The following is a 20884-nucleotide window of genomic DNA, read 5'->3' on the forward strand; positions in this document are numbered from 1 at the left end:
AACATAATGCAAGTGCAATCAAATTCTGAAAGGATTTGGGGACAGAGGTGGCAAGTGATTCTAAAATCATCCAAAAAAAGAGAGACTTGCCAAACTTTTCATTTATGAAAAAACAAAAACAACAAAGTGTTTTTCCTACAAAACATCAAAATATATTATAAATGACCCGTAATGTACATACGTGTAGTGTTCAAGAACAGAAAAATACATCAGTGGATTATTACGTATTAATACGTAATAAAGATGGTAATTCAAGTCAGTGCAAAAAAGATGCCTTAGTCAAAATGTTATGTTTTGGACTATTTGGAGGTACTTCTCGAAGAAGCCCCCTCTAGATACCAGCTCTGTTTTCCCATTGTATGTTTTTCCAAGTTAAACCACTCCCTGATCATACTGATTAAAATTCTAACTAGTGTTGGCTTCCCCACTAAAAGATAAGCTCCGGTAAGGCAGAAACTCAGTCCATCATTTTTCCAGCTACATACATTAGATTTAAGACAAAACCTTGATATAAGCAGATAATAAATACATCTTGAATATGCCCATCAACAGGATGTAAAAAACTTACAGTACTGGCATACAGTGGGATACCATGAGATCAATAAACTACAGTCAGTAACATAGCTAAAGCTCCAAACACGTTCTTAAATAAAAGCAGCCAGACGAAAAAGGAACTGTACTACAAGATTCCAAGTGTATTAAGTACACTTGCTTATGTTGTTACAAGTCCTGATAATGTCTGCTTTTGGGTAGTGGGAGAAAGTAGTGGTGATAGGAATGAGAAACAAAAGTAGCTTCTGAAGTACTATAATGTTCTAGGGCTGACTGGTAGTTACACGGACATGTCCTCTCTGTGGTAATTCACTGAGCTGCACACTCATGAGCTGTACTTTTTGGCATGTTTTATGTTGTGATAATAGATATATTCTTATATCTTTTGAGTAAACAAAGGGGTAATAACAGGCATTTCAAAAATAAAAAGAACTGATAAAATTATGTCAACGAGGAACAACTGTTATGAAGCCATAAAATAACTTAAAAGAAAAAAGTTTCATTAAAACAGAAGTGTTAGTACTTCATTAAAATCTTTAGGACACTGAAATAGATACAGGCCAAAAAAAAAAAAAAAAAAAAAGGCAAAAAAATTTTAATGTCTTTCAAAGTAAATGAAAAAAAAGTATATAAATCCTTTGATTATAATTATGATATGACCCACCCACTGCACCCACTGTACACATACACATACAAGCAACAAGTACTGTGTGAATATTTTCCTTCTGGCTTTCATATTTGCTCATCATAGCAGTCTTGTACTGCCTTTCTCTGAATTTCATTTTTACATGACAAAAAAGCCTCTCTTTAAACCACTATATTCGGGGATTTTCTATTAACAGTGGAAACTAATCATAACAAAGTCCATTTGGGAAAAGAACCCAGGTAAGCATCTTTCCTCATTTTATTCTTCCAGGTCTGCCTGCCTATTAACTCTTATATTATGTGTTTATAGGGGGGCAGACTCCCATGGGGAAGGATCTGTGGTTGATACAGTAACCATGACTGACTGAGCTGGTTACTCTTCTTAATTAAGAGATTAAACCTTAACAAGTTCAATTACCCAGATAGAAGTTTTATTCACCAAATTATCTTTTTATCAGTAAAAAACATTTCATCATATGGTTTTACCACTAGCAAATATATGTAACATTTAAAATTGATCTAATCACAATACATAAATAAGTCCTTATATAGAACAAGGCACAGAGTTGAAAAACTTCTCATGGCCAAAAAGCTAATATAAAATAAACCCAATAAAGATTTTTTTTTGGTAATGTGACAGAATATATATAGATATATAGACATATAGATATAGATATAGATATAGAGACATATACACCTTTTTCCTCATTTTTCCTCATTGATAATAAACTAAGCATTAAAAAAAATAAGATTTAAAAATATACTACATCTAATTTAGGGGAAAAGACAGAAGCAGTGATCATATGTTAGTGCTGTGCTACATACACATTTTGTGAATTAATACTGAATGTTGACAATGATTAGAATCAACTGCCAAGAAAACAGAACATTTTAACAGGCCAATCACTGTGGAAGGAACCAAAAAAATTATCAAAAAATCTACTACCAGAAAAAGGGGCTAGGCTCATATGTTTTTCAAGTTCTAACTTACTCTTATGGAACAATTACTATGTAAACTACACCAGAGTACAAAAAAAAATAGAAATTAAAACTAACATAAGCATAAAATCAAACGTGATGAAGCTAGTACAAAAAAGAAAAATATAATAAAAAATTTTAATAGAGAATGTAGAAAACCCAAATAAAATGTTACAGAGTTAACTATAAATAGTGTGTACATCTGAATTCATAAAATAAAAATTTATTAAGAAAAATGCTTTAAGAAACTATTGCAGAAAACTCATACTTTGGGTGAAAGAAGGCTTTTTATATATAGCAATGAAACTGCAGAATCCAGAAAGAAGCAGAAAGATTTGAAAGGACAGTGTTTTTAAAACTTCTTTATGAAAAATGGTACCATAAACTAAAGGTACCATAAACTAGCTTACACAGAAATGGAAGGCTGGGAAACAACATGACTTATGTCTATAAAAAGGGTAATATATAATAAGTGAAAGTATGTGTGTGTGTATATATATATATATATATATATATATATATATATATATATATATAATGGAATATCAAATGTAGATAGTAAAGGGGCGCCTGGGTGGCTCAGTCGGTTGAGCGTCCGACTTTGGCCCAGGTCATGATCTCACGTCCGTGAGTTCAAGCCCCACGTCGGGCTCTGTGCTGACAGCTCGGAGCCTGGAGCCTGTTTCAGATTCTGTGTCTCCCTCTCTCTCTGACCCTCCCGCATTCATGCTCTGTTTCTCTCTGTCTCAAAAATAAATAAACGTTAAAAAAAAAAAATTAAAAAAAAAATGTAGATTGTAAAGATAATATGGTAGATATATTGTCTTCACTTTAATACTCACTATAAAAAAAAGAATGACCACAATATATTTGAGTTATATGAATTACAAAATAATGTTAATAGTAAAATTTAAAAATGAAAAGAAATTTCCCTATACATGCAAGTTTCTATAAACAAAAGGGAAAAAAAACAGAAAGGTTACACAGTGATAACAGTGGCTACACAGGGCAGTGGCAGAGACTGCCATTATTCGTTTTATTTTAGACACGTGTATATTACTGAATAGACTGCATTGTGTACATATTACTTTTGTTATTTACATGACAAATTTTCTAAAATTATATACTACCAGCTAGAATTTTCAAAAACCTAATCATTTTACCTATACCAAAAATACACATTATTTATCAACTGATTAATGTTTACATAAGATTACACACACACATATATATCCCTTAATTACAGACAGATGAAAATAAATATACTTGGATATAAACTTGAGAGATTTACTGCTGCCTCAAAATTAGAAGGTAAACCAAAAAAGAGAAGTATATGGAATATAGAAAATACATAAATGACAAGATGTAAAGGGCATCCCCAGGGTAATGGTGAATAAAGATCCCAAGATATCAGTTACATACTGGGGGAAAAGGAAAATCAATGCAGTCACTAAAGCAGTTTACAAAGCTCTGGAATAGACTTCTAAAACAGACTTCTTCTATTAAGTCTATTATTCTATAAGTCTATTCCAGAAGAAGTCTATTCCAGAATAAACTGAAGCTCCTGAGAAGTTAAAACTGACAACAGAATACAAAGAGATTTAAACAACTGGTGGAGAGTTTAAAGTACATCAGTAACACATATGGAAAACCAAGCAAAACAAAAACTAAAACAACTCCAAAGAAAATGAAAGCTGAAGGGAAACAAAAAAAGTAAAAGTAATAATGTTTATGGCTTAGTTCAATCCTGAGTAGCATACACAGAAATAATAGAAACTGAGAATTCTGATTTAATCAAAATGACGAAATTTTACATGCACACGCGCGCGTGTCTGTATGTGTGAGGAGAGCGCATTGTTCATATCCTATAAATAAGAAATTCAACAGGAAACGTGTAAACTAAGAATCACAGGAATACAAGCATGTATGTTTTCTTAAAGACGTGGAATTCATGCCAAAAGTAGTAGATAAAATAACTGGAAGCTGTTACCATGGTGGGAGTAACGGTGCAGTGTGACTGCTGTTTGTAGTGTATATAATTAGCTGGCTCTTTAAAATATGTGCAGGTATTAAACTAAAAGCAGTGAGATTTACAATTCAACATAAAGATACCTACCCAACTTGACCAAAAAATGACAATGTTACTGTAAATGACAGATAGTTTTCCCATGAGAAATAGATAAAAACTCTAGAAGACATACATTCAGTGCATTTTAAGCAAAGAAAATACGGACTACCTGAAAATAGAGGTGAATTTTTAAACATAAAGTTTTGATTTTTTTTTTTTTCAATAGCAGCAGTTTTCAACCTTTCTTATAGATCTTAATAGAGTGATCAACTCACCCTGGGACCAGTCTGTGGTTTAGCACTTAAAATCCTATATTCCAGAAATCTCCTTAGCCCTGGGTACACCAAGATGGCTGGTCACTCTAATCCTAACAAGCTCAAAAGTGTTTATTGATATAAAGCTACTATGCACAAGGCCTTTTTTTTGTACAATAGAATGAAAGAAATAGTGAAAATAAGCAACTTTTTGGAGACTGAGTTGGATGAGGGAAGAGTATAGAAAATTAAGGAAAAATTTTAGATTTTTAAGGTCAAATAAGGGAGCATACAGGTTCTTGTAGCAAACTGCTGTTACTTTTAGAAAAAAACACAAAAAAGGGCAAAAAGTGAAAAAAACTTGAAATTTTTGGTAAATCAAAATGGCAAAACATACAGTGTTTTCATCTTTCAAAAAAATAAAACCAATAATACTGTAATCAAAACACCATAAAGATCTGATATTAGAGGGAAAAAAAGATGTGGTCACAGAATAATGCAACTGCTTGATGGACTCACATGTCTTGAAATGACAAGGACATCAAAAATTAAAGCTGAAGAAAACATAAGTGAATAAGAAACAAAAATAAATGAACAAATAATTTTTAAAACAACCAAATGAAGAAAGCAGTTTAATATCAAATGATAGTGAAATTTAGAAAAAAAATATTAGAATACTGACTAATAGGATTATGATAGGGAGAAGAGGATAAAATAGGCAGAGGGGGATGGTTAGAACCTGAGGAAAACACCTATTTTGGAACAATGCTGGGAGCTTCTGACCACAGCGAACCCTCTCGGGCTTATGTAAGGTTCCTCTTAAGAATGTAACAGATACCACCTACTCCCCCTCAGGTTTCCCTCAGGAATTTGACACTCAAAATACCGAACTAAAAAAAGTAAACCATTCAACTTATGTTCTACGAGAGACAGTAGGCCCACAGTCTGACGCCTCACACAGTGGAGTCGAGCCAATCAGGAATGGACAACCCAGCACCTAGAGTTATCAAGCCAGTAAGGGTACAGCCTGAGAAGGAACAGAAGGACCAAAACCTTAAAAAACAAAGACGCTTGCCTACATACAGTCCTGGGTATTGACCTTCGAATGCCTCCTCTCTGTAAAGAGAGCTTTCCTACTATTGTTACTTCGTTACACTCTAATAAACTTTGCCTGCTGCTCATTTTATTTTTCATCTCTTCATTCTTTGAAGCTGGGAGACAACAAAACCCAGGTAATGAGGTAAATAACCCTGCAAGAGTATTACAAATGAGAAGAAAATAAACAATACCGGAATCAGTTACTCAGTTCCTGTTTTTGCTTAATTCCTTTTATTCCCTTAGAATAAAAACACAATTGAAATTTCTGCTAATAAACCAGAGGTGCACTATTAGGGTAACCCAAGTAAAATGCCTTTTTTGTTGTTGTTAAATTATCTGGGTTACCAAAAACAAACAAACAGAAAGAATCAGTCCTAGATTCATGTATAAAAGAAACCCTCAGATCATCAGGTAGCCATGGCTAAGGCAGGAAAAGAGAAACTATATAGGAAATCAAATTTAATTCAAGAAAATAAAATAGTTTAAGAATTAAAAAATAAATAAAAAAAATTAAATGAAAATGTTAATTGTACCTTAAAGAACCCTGCTTCAGGGCCACACCTGTCATATACATTCCTGGATTTACCTATCGCCATGATAATACCTTGCATGTTCGGTGTCATCATGATCTGCCACAAGGAATTTAAAGTAAGAGTTTTTGAATGGTTAACATAAAAGTAAAAAATAAAAACAAATTTCTTTACATGCAAGTTAAAAGTCCTTTGTTTTTTTACTATTTATAAATCAACCACTGCATATTTTATAGCAAATATGATCCAGTATGCACGTTAAGTATCTTTCAAAAGCATCCATACAGGGCCACAGCTAGCTCCACAGGGTGCCTTTGTGCAAACTGCACAGAGGCACCCTCTCTGAACTGAAGAATTTTAAAAAGGCACCTCCTCTTGACAAATTTAAAAAATGTGCTGCTCTCTGAGAACCACTTAGAACAAGCAACAGTTTTTATTTTAAAAAGTGCCTCTTCTTTAAGGTTTGAGGAGCTCAGCATGAGCTCAATTTCACTTCCACTTCTGCCTTTGGGCTGGGCACCCCTGCATAATTCTACAACCTAAATGTCTATAAGCTGCAGCCCTGTATCCACATGACTTTAAGTTCCGAGGTACATGCACTGTTAAACTGTCACTCCAATCAATTACAAAAAACAAAACACAATGCATCTCTGCCAACAGCATAAGCATTTGCACAAAACATAGTGTTAAATGATTAATCACAATTCTACTTTTTTAAAATACCAGAAGGCTCACCCTAAAATAAGCACTCAGGTACTTGATCAATAAATTAACATTTGTATTAAAAACATGCCAGTTTCGGGGCGCCTGGGTGGCGCAGTCGGTTAAGCGTCCGACTTCAGCCAGGTCACGATCTCGCGGTCCGTGAGTTCGAGCCCCGCGTCAGGCTCTGGGCTGATGGCTCAGAGCCTGGAGCCTGTTTCCGATTCTGTGTCTCCCTCTCTCTCTGCCCCTCCCCCGTTCATGCTCTGTCTCTCTCTGTCCCAAAAATAAATAAACGTTGAAAAAAAAAAATTTAAAAAAAAAAAAAAAAAAAAAAAAAACATGCCAGTTTCCATAACTTTCAAGCACCAACATGGTAATAAAATGGTTAACTGGAACAGTGTACTGCTATTAACTGGTAAATACTTAAGTGTTTCTTTGTTTTTATAATTGTTTATCATTCTTAGCTGTTTACATTTTAAAATACCTGCAAAATGAAACAACTCAAGGAACTAGGAAGCTATTGTATTAGCGCAATCAAGAGATTGCATCCGTAACCTTTGATTCATATAATGGTTTGATTATACACTCAGAGTCACAATATATCTAACATCTGCTTCAGAAAATCCTTCTGACCAGTTCCTATCTCACAAACCAGCTTCTCATTTTCCTCATGGCCCATGGTCTCTTACACTGGCACAGAAATATTAATGTCTTTGTGACACCTCTGATTTTGGTGATTAATTCCTATTTAACAGCTTAATTGTAACTTTGGAGTAAGTTGAAAAAGTTACTTGGAAAAAACTATTTAATATATATTAAATTCTCATCCATGCCAGTAAAAACTAATAAATGATAGAATTCAAGGTCTTCCCTGTGTTACTATTCAGAAACAACTTCACTGGCCCTTCTCTCAAATATAAAAAAAAAAGATCGAATGTAAGAGGTTTAAGAAAAAAGTGAAAAGCTGGGGGGATCTGATAGGATAAGGACAATAGCACATTTTCATCTGGAGTCTCAAGAACCATATTACAGAAAGCAAAACTGCCTCTTTATAATTTGGGAAACTAAGTAGATGAGAAAGAACTAAGAGTGAAGAGATAAAATGGAGTTGCCACAGTGTATAAAGCACTGGTAGGCATTGAGAAATGATGAATCACTCACTTCACATTCATATGGAGGTTGCAGAAACAAAAATATCCACTATCTATTTTCAATCATGCTGTAGGATCTTTAGGCAGGAAATGGTGGGTAAAGTATTATAATACATAATTCAAGTGAAATAGGAAAAACTTATTTTTTAAATATTCAAATTTTTGCTATTCAGTGAAACAAACCTTATTGATAGCTATCACTCTGAGAATAAACTGATCATATGTCTACATAAAGAATTAACTCTGGAAACATAAAATTATCCTTTTGACAAATTCTGTAAGCTTTCTACTTAAACTTTCATTTGAAATTCAAAGTTGTTAGCAGTTGGTAAGGTAATTTCAGATCACGGGTGGGTAAGCTGTATGTTATGCAGCAATAGACATAAAGGTGAAGGTGCATGCATGCCCCAAGTATGTGTATTAAATAGCTAAACGTAAGTAAGAACAGTGCAGACATCCATAACAAAGGTACCTCGTCATCATAACCCCCCTCCTTTGACTCAATCATGAATTTCCCTACATGAGGAATCGCCACCTCTACAATTTGCTGGTTAGAAGGTGGTTGGCTTGTGGTATTTTCAGGTTTCTGCAGAAAAAAATTATTAGTATGAACATTAGAAAAGAGAACAATGGAAGTAACAAGTGTTAAAGGGCAGAGATTCACGAATCTTTTAAAAACACCTGCATTTGCTTAGTATGAAATGACCACCTAACACCAACATTAAAAGTGAATGCATTAATCAAGTAATAATACAAGATCTATAGCTTTCCTTTTACATCTCAACCACTAAATTTTTTTTTTCCACAAAGCATTTCTACAAGGATACCAAATCCTTAAAAATAACAAATACTAGAGTTGTAGTTCCTACTGTTATCTATAAGTTATAGCTGAAGCTTTTGTTTTTTTAAATTCTAATAATTCCATAAATCCTTTACTGATAACTTCATCAAAATAAGACATTACCTCCTCTGAACCCAGAGAATTTATAGGTTTTCTTTCTTACGGCTCTACCTTTCTAATAAGTAAGTGTATATCCAATTAATATCCATACTCTACTGGGTTTAACTCACTCTGTAAAGTCTATGAGAGACTTGTACGATATATTTATATAGAAGAGTCTAAGGAATTCTAAGAGTCTAAGAGTCTAAGTACATATGCAAAAAGAGTTTAAACAATAAAACAAAAACTAATGGCCAAGACTGATATTGTTCCTTTTAAAAGAAATGCTATTTTTAAACATAACACATCTAGAAAAGGTTTCCTTATTTTGAGTCCTCAACTTTTCAAGAGGAAATAACCAACCTGCATAGTTGTGATCACGAGAGATAATATTCAGCTAATGCAATACCTGATACACATTAGTGGTTCTATAATGACAAGTATTAGCAATATTATATTATATTGCTTTAAAGTGCTTATATTTGAATAGAATAACCCAATATTACTGTCATACATACCTAGAGAGATATGCTTATTAGCCCATGACATTTAATTAAGGATTTTTAATCCGTTTAGCATATGAAAGAAGAATAATTGTGCTAGGTCTCTCTTCCTAAGAGTGAAATTTAAGCAGGTAAATTAGGTGATCTGTCTAGACACTGGTATAAAATTTCTCACAATCAAACTAATCTAAAACAATACTATTTTAAGAAGAAAGAATATAAAGGTAAGGCAAGTAGCAACTGGGAATATTACTTAGAATACTACTCCTTATAAAAAAACATATTGCCTTTGGAAAAAAAAAAAAAAAAACAAAAACAGTTGCACTTAGGAAAAGATGTTTTATAAACCTTTTCAGTTACCACACAAGAGTTTCAACAGCATCATACTGACAAGTTATACGGGTGCAAGTTGAAAAAGGGAAAAAACTTTGGGTGAATATAATAATTCTTTTGTATTATTCATCAAGTCTAGGTACCCTAAAGCACCAAAAAATTTTTCCATATAAAGAATATGAGGGTTCATTAAAGTAAAATACATGTGTATTTATCTTTTTCTACTATTGTCAGACCCTATAAAAACACCTTAACAAAGGCTAAACTTGAAAGGAGTTAATAAGTTCTTCAGTTAATAGAAGTTCCAAAAATAATTAAAATACAAAGACTTTTATTAATTGCCTGAAATCCATTAAGTGGATTTTTTAAAAAAGTGGTTTCTCATGAAAGGGCTTTTAGGAAGCTATATAACTACAATTTCCTTGATCCCCTTAATATGCTCCTATCTTTTAACCTAGTAATTCAACTATGGGGAATGTATTCTAAAGAAATAAACTGAAATACAGAATAAGTTTCATTTGTAACAGCCTATTTGTAATAATGCAAAAGTAGAAACAAATATACAATGGGGGAATGGGTGTGTAAATAAGAATTTAATCACTCAATGGAATAACACCCAACCATTAAATGTTTTTTACAAAATCTTTAACATGGGGAAATGGCTATGTTACAGTGTTAAATATTAAAAGAAGACAAGGCAAGATATATACAAAATTTTACATGCAGTAGTACCTCAGGAAAAAAAAAAAAATCCCAAACCTGTACATAAAAATAAGAATGAAAAAGAGCATACCAAAATATTAACAGTGATTATAGCTTTGAAAAGTGGGACTACAAAGATTGCTTTCTTAAAGTATACTTTTCTGTATTTTTCAAATTTCCTAAAATATTCCACTTAAAATTAAAGGCATTCTTATAAAAAGTAAGCAGTGTGAACACTTAGGAAACATCTCTCTATGGTTTCTAGGACTATGCTTTCCAGAGAATTCTTCAACTAAGATTGGAACTTAATATATTGTATATTTGTGAAATGGTTAGTATTTAAGCAACAGAAAGAAACTAACAGCTGCTTAGTACTTACACTACATGCTAGGCTCCCTCAAAAAATAATCCTATCTAATCCCACAATCATGTCCATTTTATGTAAAAGCAAACAGGTTTAGAAAAATTAAGCACCTTATTTAAGTTTGCCTAGTTAGTGAGAATTAAAACCATATTAAAAAACCCAGGACTATCTAATCCTAAAGTCTAAACACTCTTTTCATCTATACAATTTAGTTTCTAACATATGTATACCTTTAAATGAGAAAAACCAGGAGGTGGTTACTATGATCCTAAGCAACTAATCATGAGACCAAGAACAAAATCCTTCAGATAGCCATGATTAACATATTCCTAGACATGTTGCAGGATTTATACAAACAACTGGGGCCAACTGTTGGTACTACTCCAGAAGATAAGCCAAATGGAAAAATATTTACGCTAGCTCTCTATCATACTCTCTCAGTGCTATCCTCCTCTCTCAAGTAGAACGAAGCAGTAGGTTGTAGGCTTGTAAGATGATATCTGTATTAGTAACTTAATTTGACAAAGTAACAAAATTTAAGTGCTGGTTTCTGCAAATTTATGTTACACATGATTAGCCAAACTAAAAAAAAATCACGTTTCTATATTAAGCTAAATACTACTTTTGGCTTTTTGATTACAGTTAAAAGGAGGATACTTATTAACTATAATGTAGGCTTTAACAAATAAAATTCCTAATTAGCAAAGGGCCAAGCAAATTACATTTTTATATCAGACAAAAATATTTCTCCCTTGTATCTACTTCTCTGCCCTTTTTACCTCCCTACGTCTTCCTCTTCTACCAGGACCCAAGAGGTGAGACATCCCAGATCCATTGCAAGAAGCATTTTCCAGGAGTGCTATAGAGTTAGCAGGGGTTCATCAAAGCTCATTTAGAATCTCCAGGGGATTTGCAAAATTTAGAATAATAATATTAAAAAAAATCTATGTTAATACATTTTTATAGCAAAATAATATATAGTAAAATTTTTTCAAACAGGGAATGAAATAAAAAAGTAATTTGATTATTTCATTTATCGAAACATAATTAACATACCTTATTAATTGAACATTTTGGTTAATCAAGGTCCTATCATATTAAAGACCTCATTGTAATTAGCAGGTTATTGCTGAGATTAAGTTCACTAAATAGAAAATTGTGTGTTGAAAAATTATATGCCCTGTTCCCGTTACTTCTCTTGGAGGCTAATCTACAAATACTAAAATTAGCTATCATGAAACCTGCATCACAGCTGCTTCGCTCACTTATTAAAAAAATAAGTAACTACAACAACCGAACGTTTTTGTAGTATAAAATTCTTGAAATAACATCTCTCAGAATGTCATATTTACTGAAAACACAGTATAATACCAGTGTACTCAATTTATTGCTATAAAAAGACATACTTGAGAGCCACAATACAGGAGGGTTATAATGACAATTTTGTATAGGACACTACTGAAATATGCATAAGCCACACTGCAATATCACATTTATCCTGCTAATAATACTCTAACCTAGAATATCTAGTACTTTACTATTAAACATATTCCATGAAACAATGAAAATTATTACCTTACATTCCCAACTATTTCAATGTATGAAGACCAAAGATGGAGGGAGGGGTGAGGGAAAAAAAGAAATAATGCTAAATTTTATACTTTTCTTTTTAAGTTCCAAATCAAATGATCAACAGTCTATAATTATGATTTTTTATAATTCTCTAAAAGGAAGACAGAACTTTAGTTTAAAAAAAAGCTATTTAGAAAATTACAGCTTTAGGGGGGCTTGGTGGCTCAGTCAGTTAAGCATCCAACTCTTGGATTACAGATCAGGTCATGATCTCACAGTTCTTGAGGCTCTGCAGAGCCACGCTGGGCTCTGTGCTGACAGTGTGGGGCTGTGGGGCCTGCTTGGGATTCCCTCTCTCTCTTTCTCTCTCTCTCTCTGCACCTTCCCACTTTCTCTCTCCCTCAAAATAAACAAATAAGCTTAAAAAAATCTTTAATAAAAAAAAAAAAAATTACAGGTGAGGAAAATACAGCCTAGGGGGTTAGGTACCACCCACAGCCCCTGATCCCTTTAAGGGCAGAGTTGCCCTCTGGCCTCCTTTTCCTGACTCCCATGCAGGAAGCTCTCCATTACACTGCAGGAAATGTCATGAAGATGGCCATGTTCAGAGAGCTAAAAGAAAAGTTCTTACCGACTGCAAAACTGTTTCAGGACTTTTATCTTCATGCTCATGTGATGCCTTGGTAATTATTCGAATAGTTTCTTCTTTCAAGTGCTTTGAGAAATCACTTCTTGATGGCTGCTCTAGATATTCTGCTTCTCCTGCTTGTGCTTCATAAGAAAAGAATCAGTTGTATATCTAATACAAGTCACAGAGAGCCTGTACTAAGATGAATCTGTTATTTATTTCTAATTCAAAGTTATACAGTAATTAATTTTACTTTTATTTAATGTATCACTAAACATATAGCACCTACCCCAGAATTTATAACCCCTCCAAATTCAGGTTGAAGAGTAGTCAATGACTAGAGAAAATACTCATTGTATCATAGTCTATGGTTAGAAATTCATAGCAATCTCATTTTGGAAAATCAGTAACATTCTACCAAAAAGAAAAAAAAAGTGGGGGGGGTGGGTGGGTGGGATTTAGTTTATATAAGAATCCTGGTCTGAATTTCCATAGGAAACACAGCTGTTTCTCTGGCCACAGAATCCTTTTTCACACCTGACAAAACCCTAACCTTGAATGAACCCTACCTGCTATCTTTTCTGAACCTGTCCTGGTAACTGAGTGTTGTCATAGGAAAAACCATTACAACCTAGCAAACTGAAATCAATATAAAATCAAGACTTCGAAGGGTGCCTGGGTGGCTCAGTCGGTTAAGCATCTGACTTTGTCTCAGGTCGTGATCTCGCAATTTGTGGGTTCGGGCCCCACGTTGGGCTCTGTGCTGACAGCTGTCTCCCTCTATCTCTGCCCTTCCCCAGCTCATGCTCTATCTCTCAAAAATGAATAAATATTAAAAAAAAAAAAAAGACTTTAAATGTTATCCCTGCGAAGAACTCTCAAAGTTTTATCTATCATCCAGGTTCTGAGCCCCAAATCCACCAATGCAGCAATGTACTCTGAATATCCACAAAGTGCTTCATGTAAGTGGGTCTCTGCCTCTCGCTCCAACAGAACTTTGTGACTTTTGCTCTCTGTTCAAAAAGGGAGTTTAATACACCAAAGAGGTTTTCCTTTCAACCTTCAGATCTTTCCACATTTTCTTCCCTCTGCCTGTACATTCACCCACTCTCCACTCTCACTCCTGCATCTAAGAACGTCTATGTGTCTTTTTGTTTAAATACCACTTCAAGTATTCCTGATTACACCACTTCTAGAGCTGGGTGTCTCAGCTTTGGCACCTATTACATTGAGGTTCACTGTGATTCTTTGGTGCGAAGGGTTGTCCTGTGCACTGAGGCATCTAGATGCATCTAGGTGGCATGTAGATAGATCTACTGTGCACCATGACATCTACCCACTAGATGCAAGTGGCACGGTCCTTCCAGGTGTGACAACCAGAAATGTCTTCAGTTTGTCAAATGTCCCCTGGGGGGCAAAGTCACTCTCAAATGAGAACCACTGCTCTCAAGTAACTTATTCTTTCTTTTAGTAGCACTTTACCCCAATTATGACTTAATTACTACTGTTCTCATTTCAAGCCCATATACCCTGCTAGACCCTGAGAATCTCAAGAGGAGAGACACTATCTCATTTTTGTATTGCTATTTCTTCAAAACCTAGCATAAAAAGCATACAATACCTTAATGGAACAAATGAATTAATAAATAATGGATACAAGGAGTATCCTTCTATACAAGGATGCAAGGAGTATACAAGAAAGTACACTAAAATGTTCTACAATGTTACTTGCATTGGTTAAGTGAGCCCTTCCTCAACCAACTGGTGGGACACAATAGGGCTACTGTCATCCTTTCCAATATTTGATTAAAAAAAAACCTCTCAAAATGAAATATTATTCAAAAAGAAATACTATAATTTCAACATATATGCATGGTACTCCATCCATCCAATACATTTTAATTAAGCATTTAACTATGTGCCAGGCACTAGGCTAGATAGTGAGACTCAAAGTGTGAAAAAAGCAGCCAGTCTGTCCTCTCATGAAGTTTAGAGTCAGGTTCTGGAGAAAGTCATTAATCAAAAGAATCACACATATGAACTGTGACGATATTACAATACATTCTAGGAATAAAATGGGGGAGTGATAACTTAGATTATGGAATATGAAATAAACTTTTCAGCTGAAGGATAATGGGTTGATCATCCCATTCCTTGATGGAAGGATGATCTGAAAGAAGGTCAGTGTGGCTGGGCTACAGTATAATAGGAGATATATGGCAGAGAGGACAAAGGCAAAAATCGTAAGGGCCTTCAAGTCTAATAAAAGTTTTGAGGATAAAAGGAAGTGAATAAATGTTTTAAATATAATGGCAAAGCGGCAAGTTTAAAAAAAATAATCCTGGCTACAATGTGAAGAGTGGATGAGAGAGGAAAGTAAAACTAGAAGTCAGTGAAAGTACTAGAAGGTACCAGAGCAATAAGAGCAAGAGATGACGGTGTTTCTGGACAACAGAGACAGAGAGAACTGGTAAACTGAAGATGTATTTTGGACATAAAGGTTGGAGGCGGAAGATGACTCTAAGTTCCTGGCAGGAGGAACCAGGCTGATATAGGTGAAATGACACTACGACAAGGAAAACTACAGGAAGGAATGCTTACAATGTGTGTGACAGAAGGGAAGTTTAAAGAAGTCAAATACATATTTGACTATTTCTGCATCTCCTGACCTTGCACTGCAATGTTCTTTCAGTGCCCTGTATGATGGATAAGGTAAAGAAAATCTTAGGGTATACCTCCAGCTGAGAGGAGGATGCAGTGAGGGCCAAGAAATCCACCTGCTCTGACACTGGTCTAAAGTGAAACATGGACAGTCTACACAAAATAAGTTGTTAAAAACAAAAGTACTTTTATGTGATCAACATAGTCAAATATATCTTAGGTCCCCAGGGTCAAGATTTCCTTCCATATGGGGATTTGAGTTCAAAAACCTTATGAATAATGATGAATGATCTTGCCTAAATATCACATAGTACTATTTCTTCTAGAATTTATCCTCCTCTACATATCTTCCCGGGAACTTACATTTGAGTGGCACTGTAGTAACAGTGGATGAACCTATAAGGATTTGACATCCAGGAGTTTGGAAACAAAAACCAAACTTCATCCAGTATGTTTGACCCTCTGCCATTTTACAGTACTGTGCTAGATATCAGCAATGAAAAAGAAAGTTGACCTAAAATTCACTCGCTTTAAGGAACTCTCAGTAAAATTAGATTAATATATACCCCATTACAATACAAAGTATTAAATGCAATAACAGAGTTATGCACGAGGTGCTATAGAAACACTGTGGGCCCAATACACACACTTGGGATGATGCTGCATGTTAAGAAAGATTTCCTAGAAGAAATGCCAAATGAGCTGAATCTTGAAGGATTTGTAGAGCAGATTATCCTGGGAGATGAGAAAGAAGATTCCAGGCTGAAGGACTAGCATATGCAAAGCCACTGTAAGAACAGATAAAAGATTAATACAATCCTTGCTATTAATGAGCCTTTACATTGGTAAACAAATCAAAATATAGGTACAACATAAATGTGGTAGTGAGAGTAGTTGGGATTAAGAGGAAGAAAGATAATTATTGCTACAGGTATAACATTAGGGGGATTCATAGACTTTGGGATATGAGGAAAGCCTTGAAGAATGGGCAAAATTTCAAGAATACGGACTCTCAGAGGATATTTTTTAAATGAAGGATACTTCATAAGAAATGCCATGATAAGAAAGTTCCCCTCAAGCAAAAGTAATGGGAAATAATCTGTTTATATGAAACAAAGTATTCACAGAGAAACAGATGTGGAAGAATTACAAGGGAGTCAAATACAGGGTCCTTATAAAAAAGCAGAAAGGTTTTGGCTTTGTTTTGTCAAACCAGAAGAATAAAAAAACATGTTTCCTAGCATAACCAAAATGAGGAAAATTAGAAATTCTTTCACTACCCAGAGATAAGTGCTATTAATATTTTAGTTTATATATTTTCAGACTTTACTTACCCATATTTTATAAACAAAAGGAATTATTCTGAATATACTGCTTTTAGCGTAACGTAACAAACATTTTTTTGTGTCAACATAATGTTCAGTGGTTATACCATATGGAGGGTTCATACCACTCATATTTCACCTACTGCACATACAGGCAATTTCCACTTCGTTGTTAAAAACAACAGGACAAAGAGTTTGGCTTTGTGTGTATGTAAATACATACAATGCTTTTTGTTCTTCCTGTAACTCTACAAAAGCGTCCTCACAGCTGGCCTGTGTAAATGGTAGGAACTTAATTAATAGAGACCACGTTGTTTTCTTTATCTGTGTTCTGACACTTTATATACTAACTGGTCCCTCAGTTTAATATTATTGTTCAGACTTCAATTTGGAATACAGCTGGTGATTACCAGTTCTCTATGGAGGTATATAATATCCCTGTACCCAAAGTATCTCTCAAATCGTGTATTTGTCTTGTGGGTACTTCACTGAGATTTTTAAATGGTTATCCTCCACATAACAGATTTTCTACTCGTGCTCTATGTTCAAAATGTAGGGGCTTCACTCACCTTTTCAGACATTAGAGAAGGCCCAACACTCTAAGAGTACTCTAAGCCTGTTCCTTTGGTCCACCTTCACAGTGAGTAAGGGATTGGGAAGGCTTGGGAGTATTCCGTTTATGTGTATTTCCTGGTTATCCTCTTCAAATTTTTAACAGGAGAGCTAACTTGATAACCAATTGGCTTTCTGTTATAGCATAAGGATCTGCTCTTAAATCACTACTAAAAAAAAAAAAAAAAAAAAAGGAGCAACATCTCATATCTTTCAGAAATATTTAATAGGGGCTCCTGGTGGCTCTCTGTTGGTCAAGCATCCAACTCTTGATCTTGGCTCAGTTCATGATCTCACGGTTTGTGAAACTGAGCCTCACGTTGGGCTCTACCCTAAGAACATGGAGCCTGGTTGGAATTCTCCCTCTCCCTCTCTCTCTACCCCTCCCTGCTCACGTGCACACACGTGCTCTCTCTCAAAATAAACTTAAAAAATATTTTTTAAAAAAGAAATATTTAATACCTTGACTTACTGATGAGTGGCTTATTACATTCACACTTAGAAAAATATTTAAAGAAGATTATTTCAAAGATATGCAGACCATTCATTTCTAGAAATGTATTTAAAATCAATGATTCCCCCAAAGCAGGCTATAAAGAGCCATGGTAGGCTGGTTGCATAGAATCACCAAACTTTTAAGACTTCAAATTCCTGGGAGCTACCACAAACAAAATCATGGGAAGGTGGGGGGTAGAGGCTTAGAAACCAAAATTAAATCTAAAATTTACCTAGGACAGAGCTACATCTGTACCACACATTTTTAGCCTGCTTCTCTAATGTATAATTTCTTGGGCTTTACTTTAAAAATGCTAGTATTCCCATACAATGAGTATCACGTGTAGGAAACTCATTATTGGAATCTCCACAGGAAATGAATTCAATTCAGAAAACATTTAAGGGTCACCTACCATATGTCATTTATTATGCTAGATTCTGGAGCTATAAATAAGAAAATCACTCAGTCCCTGTTTTAAGGGAACTTGAGAATAATGAGGATATTGTTCATTCTACCAGGTCTTACTCTCAGAAACCAGCTGTACTTTCCTGAAATATCAGCTTGTTTCTACTTGTAGACTGTATCTGTAGAAAAGTCCCAGAGTGATTTCTACATGCTACCTCTAGGTAAATTTATGAAATGTTATGGAATGCAATTCATACCAATATCAACCATTACCACCTTAATTTTTCTACCTTTAAAAAAAATCTGGATATGCTATACAGGTTGTTAAGGAAGTCCTTACTAAGTCCTTAATAAGTACTTGAAGATAGGAGAAACACAAGTAAAAGTGCAAAGCTCTTTTCTCCTTCCAAATAATTTCTCTGTTTTATAAATACAGCCTGGAGCCATACTGTTTAACCAAGCGTACGGTCTCAGAAATATCTGAAGGTCTTTTTAAAAATATATATTCTCGACTCTTCCTTCAGAGATTCTGATCCCAGTTAAGTCTTAGGTGATCTTACTTAGGTGCAGTGTGCTGTTTATACTCAAGAAAACTCCCCAGCTACTTCTGACATATATACTCATAGTAATGAACTACTGAATAGATCTCTAAATGTAAGTGTTCAGGCAAGTTTTTCTTTGCAGTAAGCAGGTTTAAGGAGATAGCATGAAAAGGACGAAATAATTTTTGGTCCCATCATTTATTACTAGTTTCATCAGTAAAACAAGGAATAGTACTAGAGAAGAGAGGTCTATGGATTTCTTGGTCACTGTGTTAGCAGGACAAATACTCATTTCATTAATACTATATAAATTAATACTCTTCTTTGGAATATCACTTAGAAGAAATAGGATTTTAATAGCTTTTACAGTACAGCTTTATTGCAAAGATTTGCAAGGAGAAAAGAAAAATCACTATGAACAAGACTTCCTTATATTACTTCCACTAGTCACTCATAATTTTAATGTCCACCTGAGAGATTTAAATACAGGTTCTCTTTGATATGCTGAAAATATACCAAATTGAGCAATTACTTTGGAAACTGTGAAAAGAAATAAGATGACATGGGCATTAAAGTAAAATTTCTCTACTAATGATAGGAGAGATAAGTGGTTCTAATAAACATGAATGAGCCCCCTTATTCAATTGTGATATGTTAAATTACCCTGCAAAAGAGGATGGACTTCTTAATAGGATATGTAAAATAATAGTAATAGAAACCAATAGAAACAATAATAGAAACAATAATCTCACTCCCCAAATTTACAGACTTAGCACATTCTATTCCTAACTCAAACTGTGTATTTCCAGCAATTCTCTATAGAGAACTCAATGTTTCCAATTGAAGCAGTACTGCCACAGCTTTCTAAAAACCCAATCCGGAAGATAATTACCATAATAGTTATATGTAAACTGACCATTTGTGTCTCTTTATATTTTAGTTATTCTGATCCCTCTCAGAAATACATCTGCATTGTCATATTTTTTTTAATACTAAAAAGAGAGACAGGAAAATATATGCCCAATACCTACTAGTATTTTTTGAAATTATTAAACAGCATTTAAAGTATATGGTAGGGGATATTCATCAGGATAAAGGGTATGGGGCATGTAAATGTGGCCTTTTATACAGAGAGAATGTAAATGGTAGAGCAAAGTCAGACAGGAATATTAATGGAGAAAATGTATTAGTTTAAACAGAAATAAAATGTATTAAGTCTGTAAATTTAGTCTTGTGAGAGACAAGACAAAGAGGAGACTGTATAGCATTTAATATTTTGGTGCCACAAAATACAGGTGAGCCAAGAACAGACTTAGAGCTTAACCAATGAATGCATTCACCTTAACATCTGAGTACTTAGGTACCACCATCACTTATGCCAATTAGGCAGCCACATTCTCCCACTAATAACAGCCACGTGGAAAAGGTGTGCAGAAAAGCTAATGGAGGTATAACAAAGTAGCTCCACTGGAGTCAGTTCCAGGGAGAAGTTTGGGAAGGATATGTATAGAAGACAAGGGGTGGTAAGGGATGAAATCACAAGGGGATGGAATTGGTTCTAAAATGAAAGGAACTATAATGTATACACTATGATTTGAGCACAGAAACCTCTTGATATCTACTGATTTCATTTCCTACTGAAGTAGACAAAGTCACTAAAATGAAACGGATTTATTGTGAAACCACAGACCTTCATGTGGCCTACACGGTGGCTCTTACAGTATGAAAAGAAATATAGTCCTGCGTCATGGTAGAGCTTACCACATTGCAAAGTGGTATTGATATAATACCATTATCTTGGTTTTTTAAAACTTCTGAAT

General features: G+C 34.4%; 1 protein-coding gene across 8 annotated transcripts in view; it reads right to left on the reverse strand.

Annotated features, from left to right (window-relative positions):
• The window catches only part of USP25 (ubiquitin specific peptidase 25), a 149249-nt gene that overhangs the window by 21264 nt on the left and 107101 nt on the right, over positions 1–20884 (reverse strand). For all 8 annotated transcript variants that reach the window (XM_042956096.1, XM_042956093.1, XM_042956094.1 and 5 more), the window contains one exon: positions 13027–13166. In XM_042956096.1, coding sequence (XP_042812030.1) covers positions 13027–13166 — 140 coding nt within the window. The remainder of the gene's footprint in view (positions 1–13026; positions 13167–20884) is intronic.

Source organism: Panthera leo, chromosome C2, assembly GCF_018350215.1.
Source record: "Panthera leo isolate Ple1 chromosome C2, P.leo_Ple1_pat1.1, whole genome shotgun sequence".
NCBI lineage: Eukaryota > Metazoa > Chordata > Mammalia > Carnivora > Felidae > Panthera > Panthera leo.